Source organism: Caenorhabditis elegans, chromosome II, assembly GCF_000002985.6.
Source record: "Caenorhabditis elegans chromosome II".
Lineage (NCBI taxonomy): Eukaryota > Metazoa > Nematoda > Chromadorea > Rhabditida > Rhabditidae > Caenorhabditis > Caenorhabditis elegans.
In genome coordinates this window covers 13,532,795-13,547,682 of record NC_003280.10, presented here as the reverse complement: position 1 = coordinate 13,547,682, position 14,888 = coordinate 13,532,795, and the positions used below count along the sequence as shown (strand labels likewise).

The 14,888-nt window shown below is 31.8% G+C and overlaps 3 protein-coding genes across 4 annotated transcripts; all 3 read left to right on the top strand.

Moving 5' to 3' along the window:
• The first annotated feature begins 37 nt into the window (after positions 1-37).
• ddl-2 (WASH complex subunit homolog 1) lies at positions 38-6,177 on the top strand. Its single transcript, NM_064446.5, has 3 exons — positions 38-257; positions 1,087-1,711; positions 4,184-6,177. The coding sequence occupies exons 1-3, from the start codon at positions 54-56 to the stop codon at positions 4,846-4,848; spliced, it is 1,494 nt and encodes a 497-aa protein (NP_496847.1). The 5' UTR covers positions 38-53; the 3' UTR covers positions 4,849-6,177.
• Positions 6,178-6,598: 421 nt separating this feature from the next.
• On the top strand, positions 6,599-8,780 carry Y48E1B.17 (PIG-P domain-containing protein). The gene is made up of 2 exons (NM_001393227.1): positions 6,599-6,804; positions 7,461-8,780. Exons 1-2 carry the CDS (start codon positions 6,612-6,614, stop codon positions 7,691-7,693), a joined length of 426 nt encoding a protein of 141 aa, NP_001380234.1. The 5' UTR covers positions 6,599-6,611; the 3' UTR covers positions 7,694-8,780.
• Positions 6,627-14,197, top strand: noa-1 (G domain-containing protein; the record flags this gene model as incomplete). 2 transcript variants are annotated; one of them, NM_001393226.1, is made up of 6 exons in its annotated part: positions 6,692-6,861; positions 7,461-8,780; positions 10,572-10,721; positions 10,807-10,903; positions 11,738-12,546; positions 13,838-14,197. In NM_001393226.1, exons 2-6 carry the CDS (start codon positions 7,687-7,689, stop codon positions 14,049-14,051), a joined length of 2,364 nt encoding a protein of 787 aa, NP_001379241.1. In that variant the 5' UTR covers positions 6,692-6,861; positions 7,461-7,686. The 2 variants fall into 2 exon arrangements, with proteins under 2 accessions (NP_496846.1, NP_001379241.1); NM_064445.6 differs by lacking the exon at positions 7,461-8,780 and having other exon boundaries at positions 6,627-6,804; positions 13,838-14,051.
• Between the last annotated feature and the right edge of the window lie 691 nt (positions 14,198-14,888).

The following is a 14,888-nucleotide window of genomic DNA, read 5'->3' as shown; positions in this document are numbered from 1 at the left end:
CACCTATTTTTAATATTTTTAGCCCGATTTTTTCCAGATTTTTCGGGTAACAAATGTACCATGTTCCGCTGATTCCACGCGACGCTGGCCGCGAGGAGACCATTTTTCGAATCAATCAGTCGTTGCAGAAGCTTCTGCGAGTTTCTGATGAGATTTTCGATCGGGTCGAGCACAGAATTACGAGGATTCATGGGAAGGCTGAGGCGATTGATAGAAGGACGGAGGTGTTGGAGAAGAAGCTTGAGAGCTTGCAGGAGGTACTGGAAATCGTGGAGAAGCTGAAAAAAAAATTGTAGAAATTTGAGGAAAAAAAATTAATTTTTTGTCTTTTCCCAGAAAATTTGGAAAAAAACCGGAATTTTCAAAATTTCACAAAAAGCTAATTAATGCTAATTTTTTTTTGAAAATTAAAGAAAATATTTTTGTAAAAAAAAGCAAAAAATATTTTTTTTTCAAAAAAAAAATTGTTTTTCAAATTTTTCAATATTAATCGAAAAAATAATTTAAATTGCAAATTTCGACGTAAAATTAAAAAAAATTGAATTTTTTAACATTAAAAAATGTTTGAAAAAACCGGAAATTCCAAAATTTCAAAAAATTGGAAATTGGAAAAAATACACGACTTTATTTCGAAAAAAAGTTTTTTAAAAACTGCTTTTTGAAAAAAAAAATCAAAATTCAATTTTCCCCTAGAAACTAGTTTTTTTTTTCGATTTTTTATTCAAAAAACTAAAAAAATTATTAAAATGTCGAAAACTCTATTAATCAAAAATTATATATTCTTTTCCCAAAAATTGGAAAAAATGCAATTTTTTCCCCAAAAAAAACGCCGGAAATTAGAAAGTTTCAAGAAAAAAAAAATTTCTTTTAAAAAATTGAAAATTCTATAACCTTTCGCCCAAAAATTGGAAAAAAAAACGAATTCTGTGAAAAAAAAAGCTCAAAATTTTTTTTAAAATAGAATTTAAAAAAATTTAAAGTCCAATTTTTTTCGCAAAAAAAATTATATTTCGGAAAAAAACCGAGAAAATTCAATGTTTTTACTCAAAAAAACTAGAAAAAATTCAAATCCGAGCAATTTTGCAGTCCGACAAAGTGATCACGTTCACCCTGCCCCGCCAACTTCCAAAACTCCCCGAAGAGCCCCCCACCTCAACATCTCTCTTCCGAATAAACATCGACACTGAGCATTTCCCGGGCTCCGAAGAGCTTCCAGCATTCCGCCGAGCCGATGATCATGTGCTCCGACCCTGTGAGCCCATCGACTTTACCTATGAGCTTAACAAACCCGACAAGTTCTTCCTGACGAGTCAAGTACTGAAAGAGTATGAGCAGAAGGGATGGGAACGGTACAAGAAGCGGCTGCTCGGAGGGCTCAGGGAGCTCTCCAGGAGCCCAGAGCACATCGCTGAGCTCTTCTACGCGGGCACCTCAATTCCAGCTTTCGAAGGTGTTTCTGGAGATTTCAGCAAGAAGGCTCTTGACGCGGATGATGATGGTGGGACATCTAGAAGTGGACGGACGACGGATGAGCTGGCTCAGCTTCGGCTCCACGAGCAACTGCTTGAGGATACGGCACTGAGCAGTACTCTAATGCAGGAAGATTCTTTGGATGATAATCATCCGTTGGCATTTCGGATTAATTTTAATGAGAAGAAGAAGAAGACGGCGAAAATGGTTGAGATGCCTGATAGTTTGCCTAATTTGAAAGGTGATTTTTGGAGCGGGGGGAATTGTGGAAAAAACAGGAAAAAAAAGAAAAAAAAAGAGAAAAAAAAACAGGAAAAAAAAGAGAAAAAAAAGATTTTTTCTTTTTTTTCTCTGTTTTCCTGTTTTTTTTCTCTTTAAAAAGAAAAGAGAAGAGAAAAAAAAGAGAAAAAAAAAACAGGAAAAAAAAGAAAAATCATTATTTTTTTTCTTTTTTTTTCATTTCTTTTTCTTTTTCAGGTGTTTTTTTTTGTCATTTTTTTTCGTTTTCGAGTTTTTTTTTTTTAATTTTTTTAAATGATTTAAATGAAAAAAAGAGAAAAAAACAGGGAAAAAAGAGAAAAAAGAGGAAAAAAGAGAAAAAAAAAGAAAAAAAAACAGGAAAAAAAAAGAAAAATCTTTATTTTTTTTCATTTCTTTTTCTTTTCCAGGTGTTTTTTTTTCATTTTTTTAAATGGTTTAAATGAAAAAAAAAAAAAAAAAAAAAAGGAAAAAAAAACAGAAAAAAAAGAAGAAATCTTTATTTTTTTCCGGTTTTTGTTTTCATTTCTTTTTCTTTTTCAGGTGTTTTTTTTCTTTTTTTTTCGTTTTCAAGCGTTTTTTTTTTCATTTTTTTAAATGGTTTAAATGAAAAAAAAGAGAAACAAAACAGGAAAAAAAGAGGAAAAAAAGAGAAAAAAGAGGAAAAAAAGAGAAAAAAAAGAAAAAAAAACAGGAAAAAAAAAGAACAATCTTTTTTTTTTTTCATTTCTTTTTCTTTTCCAGGTGTTTTTTTTGTCTTTTTTTTTTCGTTTTCAAGTGTTTTTTTTTTCATTTTTTTAAATGGTTTAAATGAAAAAAAGAGAAACAAAACAGGAAAAAAAGAGGAAAAAAAGAGAAAAAAGAGGAAAAAAAGAGAAAAAAAAGAAAAAAAAACAGGAAAAAAAAAGAACAATCTTTTTTTTTTTTCATTTCTTTTTCTTTTCCAGGTGTTTTTTTTGTCTTTTTTTTTTCGTTTTCAAGTGTTTTTTTTTTCATTTTTTTAAATGGTTTAAATGAAAAAAAGAGAAACAAAACAGGAAAAAAAGAGGAAAAAAAGAGAAAAAAGAGGAAAAAAAAGAGAAAAAAAAGAAAAAAAACAGGAAAAAAAAGAAAAAATCTTTATTTTTTTTCCTGTTTTTTTCACTTTTCTTCGTTTTCAAGTGTTTTTTTTTCATTTTTTTAAAATGATTTAAATGAAAAAAAAAGAGAAACAAAACAGGAAAAAAAGAGGAAAAAAAGAGAAAAAAGAGAAAAAAATGAAAAAAAAAGAAAAAAAAACAGGAAAAAAAAAGAAAAATCTTTTTTTTTTTTTCATTTCTTTTTCTTTTTCAGGTGTTTTTTTTTCTTTTTTTTTTCGTTTTCAAGTGTTTTTTTAATTTTTTTTAAATGATTTAAATGAAAAAAAAGAGAAACAAAACAGGAAAAAAAGAGGAAAAAAAGAGAAAAAAGAGGAAAAAAAAACAGAAAAAAAAAGAAGAAATCTTTATTTTTTTCCGGTTTTTGTTTTCATTTCTTTTTCTTTTTCAGGTGTTTTTTTTCTTTTTTTTTCGTTTTCAAGTGTTTTTTTTTCTTTTTTTTAAATGATTTAAATGAAAAAAAAGAGAAACAAAACAGGAAAAAAAAGAGGAAAAAAAGAGAAAAAAGAGGAAAAAAAAAGAGAAAAAAAAGAAAAAAAAACAGGAAAAAAAAGAAAAAATCTTTATTTTTTTTCCTGTTTTTTTCATTTTTCTTCGTTTTCAAGTGTTTTTTTTTTCATTTTTTTAAAATGATTTAAATGAAAAAAAAAGAGAAACAAAACAGGAAAAAAAGAGGAAAAAAAGAGAAAAAAGAGAAAAAAATGAAAAAAAAAGAAAAAATCTTTATTTTTTTCCTGTTTTTTTTTCATTTCTTTTTCTTTTTCAGGTGTTTTTTTGTCATTTTTTTTTCGTTTTCAAGTGTTTTTTTTTTCATTTTTTAAAATGATTTAAATGAAAAAAAAGAGAAACAAAACAGGAAAAAAAGAGAAAAAAAAAGAGAAAAAAGAGGAAAAAAATGAAAAAAAAATGAAAAAAAAACAGGAAAAAAAGAGAATTTGTGACGCTAAAATTGTTTGAAAATTAAAAAAAAGTTATTTTTCACAATTTTTCAGCGAAATTATGAACAAATTATTTTGTGTTAATTTTATAAATTTTTCAAAATTTTTCAGTATTTTTGAGTAAAAAAACGATATCCAGTTTTCAAGGAAAAACTGTAAAAAATCGAATTTTCGCCAAATTTAGCTTTTCAAAAAAAATATTGAAAAATTTCAAATTTTTGTGGAAAAATAGAAAAAAAAATGTTTTTTAATTTCATTTTTGCTCCAAAAAACTCGGGAATGTTAGGGGAAAATTTCCTTTGGAAAATTTCGTTAAAAAAATTTGAAATACCAAAATTTTCAGAGAAAAATCAAAAATCTTTTAAAAAATCCAAATTCCAGGCCACGCCCACGATTTCACTCTCCGCGACCCGGAAATCGATGAGGATCGGCTTCTAGACATCCTTCCAGCAGATGATCAGATTCCTGAAGCATCGGAGCCCACTGAAGCTGAAGCTGATGCTCCGACGACGTTCATTCTTCCACCACCACCACCACCGATGAAGCTTGATCCTTCTCCTCAGCCAGCTGCAACTCCAGTAGAGATCACAGAGATTCCTCCGATCATCTCACCTCCAGCACCACCACCGCCACCTCCACCACCGCCACCTCCACCTCCACCGCAGACCCCATCAGCAAGCTCCTCCGTAACCTTCAGCCCCACGAAATCCGTCGACGGAGGCCGTTCAGACTTGATGGCTGCGATCCGAGCAGCCGGTGGAGCTGGAAATGCGAAACTCAGCAGGATTGCCGAAAAGCCGAAGCGGAAGGGGAAATTCGATGGGATTCTTGAGTCGTCGGCTCTTCTCGGAGCATCGGAAACGCCGAGAAATTCAGCACCAGCTCCAGACGGCGGTGGTGGTGGTGGAGACTTGATGTCGGCATTGTCGAAGGCACTGGATGCACGAAGGAAGGCGATCAATGGGAAAGTGGAAGCCCAGCCGCCGGCCAAGGTTTCATCCACGATTCCGGCTCCACCGAATTTTGATGATGAGGAATGGGACTGAAATGGTTGATGGAAAATGACGGAAATTTTTGAAAAAAAACTGATTTTTTCTGCCTGAAATTGTAAAAAAATTGGAAAAAATCCGTTAAAAACTATGGGAATTCACGAATTTTTATTGAAAAAAAAACGTGAAATTTCAGAAAAAAAAAACAGATTTTTTTCGCCTAAAATTGTTTAAAAATTGGAAAAAATCCGTTAAAAATTATGGAAATTCCATGAAAAAAATTTTATTGAAAAAATCGAGAAATTTCTGTAAAAAACGGATTTTTCTGCCTGAATTTGTTTAAAAAATTGGAAAAAATGATGCAAATTCCACGAATTTTTATTGAAAAAATCGAGAAATTTCCGTCTAAAATTGATTAAATATATTCTAAAAAATTAAATTTTTCGAAGGAAAAACTAAATTTATATTATGAAAATTAGCTTCAAATGACGGAAATTCAAATTTCTAGGTTGAAAAATTTTGCAGATTAACGGAAAATTTCAGTTAAAAAATTCCGATTTTTTTCCAAGAATTTTCTCAGTTTGAAATTAACTTTTTTTTATTTTAAAAATGCCGAAAAACGTAAAAATTTCAGTTTTTTATTGGGCTTTTCCCAAATTTTAAATCGTAAAAACTGATGGAAATTCACATATTTTTATTGGAAAATTCTAGAAATCTCTGAAAAAAAAAACTGATTTTTTCGATTTTTTCTGCCTGAAATTGTGAAAAAAAATTGGAAAAAATCCGTTAAAAATGATGGAAAAAAATTCCATGAAATTCCATGAATTTTTGTTGAAAAATTCGAGAAATTTCCAGGAAATTTCCAATTTTTCGACTTTTTTTTTGAATTTTTTCAGGTTAAAATTGAAATTTTCGGTGGAATTCTATCAAAAAAATCGGGAAATAATTTTTTTCATCGCTAAAAAAAGTTGAAACAATTTATTTTTTTGACAATTTTTTCTTCAAAACCTCCCGAAATTTTTTTCCGATTTTTTAAATAATTAAATCTAAATTTTTCTATTTTTTAAGCCTTTTTTCACCATTTTCAGCTCCCAAAACTCTCGTTTTTCCCTATTTTTTCAAAATTTTAAAATTATATTTTTGCTCCCCTACTTGCCTGCCTGCCTGCCTACCTTTTTTCTGTGATTTTTCCATATTTTTTTCACTTTTTTTTCTGTGATTTTTTATCAATTTCCTTCCACCCGCTCACTTGCCCCAATCGTTGTTTGTAGATTTTTCTTATCGAATACGGTTAGAATAGTTATATATTTGTAAAAATTGTCGTTTTTTTCAAAATCTCGGGAAATTTTAGATTTTTTTTTGTATAAATTAAACTGGCCTCTATTTTTTTTCTGAAATTTTTTAATTTTTTTTTCGAAATTTTGCGTTGAAAATCGCTGGAATTACTTGATTTTTTAACTAAAATTTTTTTTTGAAATTTCCTAAAAACTGGAATTCATTGGAATTTTTTTTTTCAATATTTGGAATTCGAAAATTTTATTTTAAATTTAAAAAAATTCGATTTTTCAAATTTTTTTGTGAAATTTTTTTTTCAAATTCTTGAAGTTTTGACACCTTTTTTTTGAATTTTGATGGTGAAAAAATTAAAAAAGTTTTTTTTAATTTCCTAAAAAACTAGAATTTATTTTTTAAAAAAAAAATTGGTATTAGAAAAAACAATTTATTTCGAATTTTAAAATATTTTCTGAAAAACGCTTTTTTTCGATTTTCTATATATATATTATTTAAAATTTCCTCAATTTTTCAGATCTTTCCGGCGGATGACCTCCACCGAATCTTCCTCTACAACCAAAAAAACTCCAAAAACCCCACTACCATCTGAAGAAATCCATCTCCCAGGACCCCATCCGGCTCGTGGAATCTACGGATTTGCTCTCTACATCGTCTCCTGGACACTTTTTGTGATCTACCTGATTTGGGCGATCACGCCGGTCCCGATTTTGTATCGATTGGGTACGGCGGAGAAATTGGGAAAAAAATTCACAGGATTTTTGAATTTTGAAAGAAAAAGTTTGCTTAATTTCTAAAATGAAAAAAATAAAATCATAGTAGCGGCGAGACCTAAAATTCGTAATAAAATTTAAAAAAAAAAAATCAAAAAATTCGGTATTTTTCAATAATTTAGGCTATTTTTTTTTAGGCTTTAAGCTTAGGCTTAGGCTTAGGCTTTAGGCTTAGGCTTTAGGCTTACGCTTAGGCTTAGGCTCAGGTTTAGGCTTAGGCTTAAGCATATGTTTGGCGTCAGTGGCGAGCGTTAGCTATTTAGGTTAGGCTTAGGCTTGGACATTAGGCTTAGGCTTCAGGCTTCAGGCTTAGGAAATTTTTGAAATTCCACAATTTTTTTATTTTTCGTTTTTCGGGGAAAAACCAAATTTTTCCGATTTTCACAACAAAAATCCGTTCTTTCCGTTATTTTCGCAAAAAAATCCTTTTATTTTTTTTTGAAAAAACGCCCTAAATTTTAGCAATTTTTCAACACAAAAATTATGATAAAAAAACCCGAATTTTTGGTTTTTTTTTCTCTAAAAAAAATGGCCAAATTGCATCTTATAACCAGTTAGACCCAAAAAAAAACAAACTTTTTCCCGAAAATTCCCTTCTTTTTCCAGGAATCACGTACATCCCATCAAAACTCTGGGCTCTCGCAATCGGAATCTTCTTCCCGACGGCCGCCTGCCTCTACGTCACCGTAATTTTTCTGATCAACTGCTGGAACTTTTACGGAATCTTTGATAACGTTCAGGAGGTCACCAACGATTTCGGCGAACGCTCGAAATCCAATTCAATCGATAGTTTGAGCAGCAGCTCTACGGAGAGCCCGAAAAAAGCGAAAAAATGCTAAGATCCTGTGGAATCCGATACCTGAGCACACGTCGGGACATCCAGAAGACGCTGGACGCGGTGAAGCGTCTGAAGATCAACCGAACCGCCCAAGTCGGCGAGATTCACCGAAGATGGTCGGAATTTGAACGGGAGCAGTTGAATTCGGGGGATCTTCGGGATCCCGGTGCTTCTAGATATTCGACAGAGTCAATGCTCGGCGAGATGATGCTCAGCCAGGAGCCCAGCTATCAGAAGATTCTGGAGAAGAGGGCTCCGCCGAAGGTTGAAGCTGTGAAGGATCGGGGAGATCAGGGAGAAGCTGCTAGTTTCCCATTGAAGTCGGTTTCAGTTGGAGCTGAAGCTTCAAAAGCTCAGGGCTCCGAAGCTGAAGCTGAAGGATCCACCGAAGGTTCCTCAGACCGAGGCTTCTACGTTGAAGCTGACGTCTTTGTCGACGAATACGTGGCGGGAAGCTCTCTAGACCTGGACCCCGGCGACAGGATGGTAGCCACCCGGGAATACTTTGGCGGTGATGATGCTGTAGAGCACATTTCCTTCCAAAGACCCGGGCAGAGGGCTGAAGGGCTTCAAGAAGGATCAGGGAAGGATCAGGATCTATCGGATGATCTGAGCTCCGAACCTGGCATGATCGGAACTGTCGATGAGGAGATCCCGGCGAGCTCGCGAAAATGCACGGGGTGCGGAGCAAATTTCCACTGTAAAGATAGCTCCCTGCCGGGATTTGTGCCTCTGGAGATTTTGGAGAAGATTGACAGAAGATCTGTAGATCAGAGCCTCTGCAAGCGGTGTCACCTGCTCCAGGAGCACAATTTTCTGCTCAATGTCAATGTATGCGATGTGGACTACACTCGAATGATGGGCGAGCTTAAGAAGCAGCCCGAGTCGCTTGTGGTGCTTGTCGTTGATGTTACGGATCTTCCCGGAAGCATCTACCCGAGGCTTGCGTCGGTTGTTGGAAGCCGTCGGCCGATGATTGTGGTGGGGAATAAGGTGGACTTGTTGCCGCCTGACGCTCGGACGGGTTATATGTGGAGATTTAAGAAGACGGTGGAGAGAGCTGTCGAGAAGGCTGGATTGTTGGAGAAGTACGCGGGATTTTTAGTTTCGGTTTGATCTACGTAGATCTACGAAAAAGAAATTTCGAAAAAATTGGAAAAAAATTTAACTTAATTTTAATTTTCGTAAAAACTGTATATTGTAAATATAAAAAAGCGAATTTTTTTTTTGGAATTCAATATTCAAATTATTTTTTTAAAGCTACACATATCGTAAAAATTTGGCAAAAAACTAAAAAAAAATTAAGGGGTGTCTCATTTCGTCTTGATCTACGTTGATCTACAAAAAATGCGGGAGAAGAGACGCAGAGTTCTCAACGTGCAGACGTCACATTTTTTTGGGCAAAAAATTCCCGCTCATTTTTTGTAGATCAAACCGTAATGGGACACACAGCCTGTGGCACCACAAATCTGAAAATATTAAAATTTCCAGCCTTTTTCAGAAAATCTCTGGTTGTTTTTTAAATCACGGAAAATTTCTGAAATTTTCAAATAATTTTCAATGTCTGACAATTTCTGAAAATTAAAGATTTTCTTTCCTAAAAAAAATGTTTTTAAGCCTAAACTTTTTTCTGGGGAATTTCCATGTTTTTTCCTTTAAAATAAAAAGTGTTTTTTTATGTCAAAAATAACTGAAATTTTCTGGAAAATGTTGATTTTTTATTAATAATTTCAGCAGATTTTTCCAAAAAAAAAAAATTTCGGATTAGGTTGAAAATTATTGGAAAATACGGCAATTTCCCAAAAAAAAATATTTTTTGCGAATTTATCTGGAAAAAATACAATATTTGAATTTTTCTGATTTTTCTAAGACTTATTCGAATTTAGAAAAAAAAATTTAGAAAAAAATTTATCTGGAATTTTTCAGAAAAAACAATTTTTTTTGGAAAATCAGACAATTTTCGCAAAAAAAAATTTTTTCGCTGAATTTTGCCGATTAATTTTGGAATTTTAAATAAAATTCAAAATTGTTCCAAAAAAAATTGCTTTTTTTTTGGAAAATATCAGACAAAATTCGAGAAAAAACTTAATTTTTTGTGTAACTTAAAAACTTCAAGAAATGGTATTTAAATTTATTGAATATTTTAAGAAAATTCCGGAACAAGTTTATCTGGAAATTTCTTGGTTTTTTTAATTCAAAATAATTTGAAAAAAAAGTTTGGAAATTTTAATCAATCTTTTAAAAAAATTCTAAACGAATTTTTTAAAGTTATTGATTTTATTTCAAATTCAGAATAATTCTGTAATGTCAAAATTAATTTTTAAAAGAATTTAATTTTAAATTTAAATTTAAAAATAAATAAAGTTTCGAAAAAAAAATTTTTTTTTCAAAAATATCTGAAATTTTTGTAAGAAAAAAGACAAAAATGTTTTTATTTTTGAAAAAAAAATTGTTTTTTTTGTGAATTTTGCCAAATAATTTTGGAAATTTATTTAAAAAAATTAAAGTTTTTTTCGAATTTATCTGAACTTTTTCAGGAAAATAATGTTTTTCTTGAAAAATCAAATTTTGGAATTAAAAAAAAAATAATTTTTCGAATTTATTTGATTTTTTTTTTTTGGAAAATATCAGACAAATTTAGAAAAAAAGCTTACTTTTTTGTAAGCAAATTTAAAAAAAAACGCATATAATTTTTTTTTTTTAATTCCAGAAAAGAAAAATTATAATTGTATAAGAATTATTTAATTCACAGAAAAAAAACCATAATAATTTTGTAATTTCATATTAAATTAAAATTTTCAAATATATAATACAGAAAATATTTCGAAAAAAAAAATCAAAAAAAAAACGTCCCAAAAAAGCCGTTTAAAAATTTCCAGCTTCCACATCCTCCACACAGCGTTGGTCAGTGCCAAGACAGGATACGGAATCGAGGAGCTCATCACTGAAATTTATTTGAAGTATACGAATGTTAAGCTAGGAATGCGTGGAGACATTTTCCTCGTCGGATGCACAAATGCTGGAAAATCGTGAGGAGGATTTTTGGAAAATTTTGAAATTTTCAAAAAAAAAAAATTTTTTTTTAATTTTTCAAATAAACAAAATCCGTTCCAGAACCATGTTCAACGCGCTTCTCCAATCGGATCTGTGCAAAGTTCGAGCCGTGGATCTTGTCGATCGAGCCACCACCAGTATTTGGCCAGGGACTACGGTAGGGATTAGGCTAAGGTTTAGACTTAGGCTTAGGCGTAGGCTTAAGTCTAGGTCTAGGCTTAGGCTTAGGCTTAGGCTTAATTGCAAAAAAATCTATATAAAAATTAATTTTTTAAGTTAAAAAATCACTCTAAATTGGTAAAATTCATGAATTTTAAGAATTTTTTCTAAAAATAAATTTAAATTTAAAAAACTCTTTAAATTTCTGATTTTTTGAAAATTTGAATTTTTTTCCAGAAAAAAAAAGCGAAAATTGAATAATTTTGAGATTTTCCTCTCAAAAAGCGTTAAAAATCCGCATTTTTCTTGAAAAATTTATATAAAAATTAATTTTTTAGTAAAAAAAAATCACTAAAAATTGCTAAAATTCATGATTTTTTTTTAAATTTCGAAGTTATCGATTTTAAGCCGAAAATTGAATTATTTTTCGAAAAAAAAAATTTTTTTATAAAAATTCTGATAAAATTCATAATAATTTCGATTTTCAGAAAATTTTCAGAAAAAAAACGATTTTTCACTCAAAACGCTTAAAAATTAAAAAAAAATCCGCTTTTTTCTTGAAAAAAAAAAAAATTTAATTGGGAAAAAAATCGATTTTAATAATAATGTCCAGTTCCAGAAATTTTCCGCAAAAAAAAATAGAAAAAAAAATTTGTTAGAAAATCGAAAAAAAAAAAAAAAATTCCAGAAAAAATTGAGAGAAAAAAAAAATTAAAAATCGATTTTTTTTCGACTCGAGTCGTTTCGAAAAATAAATTTTAATAACAATTTTTTAAATAAATTTTTAATAAAAATTTATTTAAAAAATTGGAAAAAATCCAAAATTTTCCAGATCTCCCTTCTCAAATTCCCGGTAATGAAGCCGGGTCCGTATCGGCTCGAAATGCGTCGCCGCCGACTAATGGCTCACCGAGCATGGGCCAAAAAGGAGATGTACGCGCGAAAGCTTCTGCTCACCGAGACCGGAGACGATCGATACGCAATTCCTACGGCACTGATTCAGAATACATATAAGGCATCGGAAGAGGAGCTTCAGCCAATGGCTCTGAGAGAGCTTCACGGAGAGGAGGAGGATGAAGCGGAGGAAGATGAGAAGCAGAGAAAACTGGAGGAACGACGGAAATATTCACTTGAAGATCCGATTTTTGCCCGGGGAAAATGGTGTTATGACACTCCGGGGACTGTTAATGATAATCAATGCTTATCACTTTTCACCTTGGAAGAGCTGCTCAATGTGACACCCCGCCGAGTCCTGCGACCCCATACAGTACTCGTGAAGCCCGGCGAGTCGTTGCTCATTGGCGGAGTCGCTAGGCTTGATATTGAGCAAGTTGCCCGCGCCGGCCAAGTTCTCCTGACAACTTTTGTCAATGAGCAGCTTCCTCTGAATGTGATGCCAACTCACGAATGTGAGGATTTCTATCGGAAATGGCTCGGCACACGGGCTCTTCTTGTACCACAGGGACAAGAAGCCGCCGGCGGGAGAATGACGTCATGGCCGGGATTTCGAGGAGAAAATGGGGAGATGGGGCGACGATTTGAGATGCGGGGGCGGCTGAAGGATGAGGGAGGATGCTGTGATATTGTGTTGAGCTCGATTGGATGGGTTATGGTGACGTCGGAGAGGGATGTTACGTTGAGGTGATTGTGATCGGCAAATTCGGCAAATTTGCCGGAAATTTTGAATTCCGGCAAGTTGCCAATTTGCCGGAAATTTTGAATTCCGGCAAGTTGCCAATTTGCCGGAAATTTTGAATTTCGACAATTTGCCGGATCTTTTCAATTATGGCAATTTGCCGATAAGCTGGAAATTTTTAATTCCGGCAATTTGCCGATTTACCGTATATTTTCAATTCCGGCAGGTTGCCAATCTGCCGGAAATTTTCAATTCCGGCAAGTTGCCAATTTGCCGGAAATTTTGAATTTCGACAATTTGCCGGATCTTTTCAATTATGGCAATTTGCCGATAAGCTGGAAATTTTTAATTCCGGCAATTTGCCGATTTACCGTATATTTTCAATTCCGGCAGGTTGCCAATCTGCCGGAAATTTTCAATTCCGGCAAGTTGCCAATTTGCCGGAAATTTTTAATTCCGGAAATTTGCCGGATCTCAATTTGCCGAAATTTTTGAATTCCGGCAATTTGCCGATTTGCCGAAAATTTTAAATTTCGGTGAATTGCCGGTTTGCCGGAATAATAGCATCTGCCGAAATTTTTCTTTTTTTTTTCGAATGCTTCCGTCTTATAAAAAATCCCTATGAAAATTACCGTTTTGCCGGAATTGAAAATTTTCGGCAAATTAATAACCGGCAAACGCCAAATCAGCAAATTCCCGGAATTGACAATTTCGGGCGAATTCGACAAACCGGTAATTTGTCGGAAATAAATTTGCCGCAATAATAAATATATACATATTTTTAAAAAATCCGGAATTTTTATTATCAAAAATAAAAATTCCTTTAAAAAATTAAAAAAAAAACCAATTCCTAAATAGTTTAGTATAGTTAGTAAAGTAGTTTTCAATTCCGGCAAATTGCCGATTTGCCGGAAATTTTCAATTCTGGCAAATTGTCGGTTAGCTGGAAATTTTCAATTCCGGCAATTTGTCGATTTGCCGGAAATTTACAATTCCGGAAATTTTCAGTTTTGCCGGAAATTTTCCGATTTGCCGGAAATTTTCATTTTCTACAGATTGTCGGTTAGCTGGAAATTTTCAATTCCGGCAATTTGTCGATTTGCCGGAAATTTACAATTCCGGCAAGTTGCCAATCTGCCGGAAGTTTTCAATTCCGGCAATTTTCCGATTTGCCGGAAATTTTAATTCTGGCAATTTGCCGGTATCGAAAAATTAACGAAGAAAGGCAAGCAATTTGTTATTATCAAAAATAAAAATTCCTTTAAAAAAAAAAAACCAATTCCTAAATTTCTCCAGTGCCTTCACCCCTGCGAACAAAGGAATCACTGCCCGAATCCAACCAATTCTACCGTATTCGGCTTCTCTACGTGGAAAACGTCTACCCGGAAGCCGATTTTACAAGGTTCAACCTATTCAATTTCCGGTGAATATTAAAAGAAAACGGGCTGAAGCAAGGAAACGAGATGAGAGGAAGAAGGAACGACAGGAAAATTCTCAGAATAATTTATAAACTTTTTTTTTGTTTTTGGTTTTTTTTAAATATTTGTTCCGCTAGATTTGTTGATTTCTCTCGCTCAGTACACTTGTTTTGAATTTTTTTTTTTGTTAATATTTTGAATTTTTTCAATTTTATGCGTAATTTTCGCATTTTGATATATATTATTATTTGTTTTCAGGGAAAAAAATTTGAAAAAAAAAGATTTTTCTGGTTTTTTTGCCAAATTTTTATGCTATATAAGCTTTTAAAAAATAATTTGAATATTAAATTCCAAAAAAAAATTTTTTTTTCTTCGATTTTTTATATTTAAAAGCTACATTTTTTACGAAAAAAAAACTTTTTTTTGCAGTTTCAAAAAAATTGCTAAAAAATGTAATATTATAAAACATTTTTAAAAAATTGCAATTAAAATTTTTTTCCAATTTTTTCGGCATTTTTTTTACGAAAATAAATTTCTATACATATTGAAAAAGTTCAAAAATTTCGACAAAATTAATTTTTCTGATTTTATGTTCGAAATCATTAAAAATTGAAAAAGGGCAATTTTTTAGTGTTTGTAGATCAATTTTGAGTCGTCTAACTACAAAATTAACCAGAATAATTTATACACTTTTTTTTTTGTTTTTGGTTTTTTTTTTAATATTTGTTCCGCTAGAATTGTTTTTTTTTTTGCTTTTTTTTGTTGATTTCGATTTCTCGCACAATACACTTGTTTTGAATTTTTTTTTGTTAATATTTTGAATTTTTTCAATTTTATGCGTAGATTTTCGCATATACTATTTATTTTCAGAAAAAAGTTTTTTTTTAGGATTTTACAATTTTTTTAGGACAAAACAATTCGCAAAAATT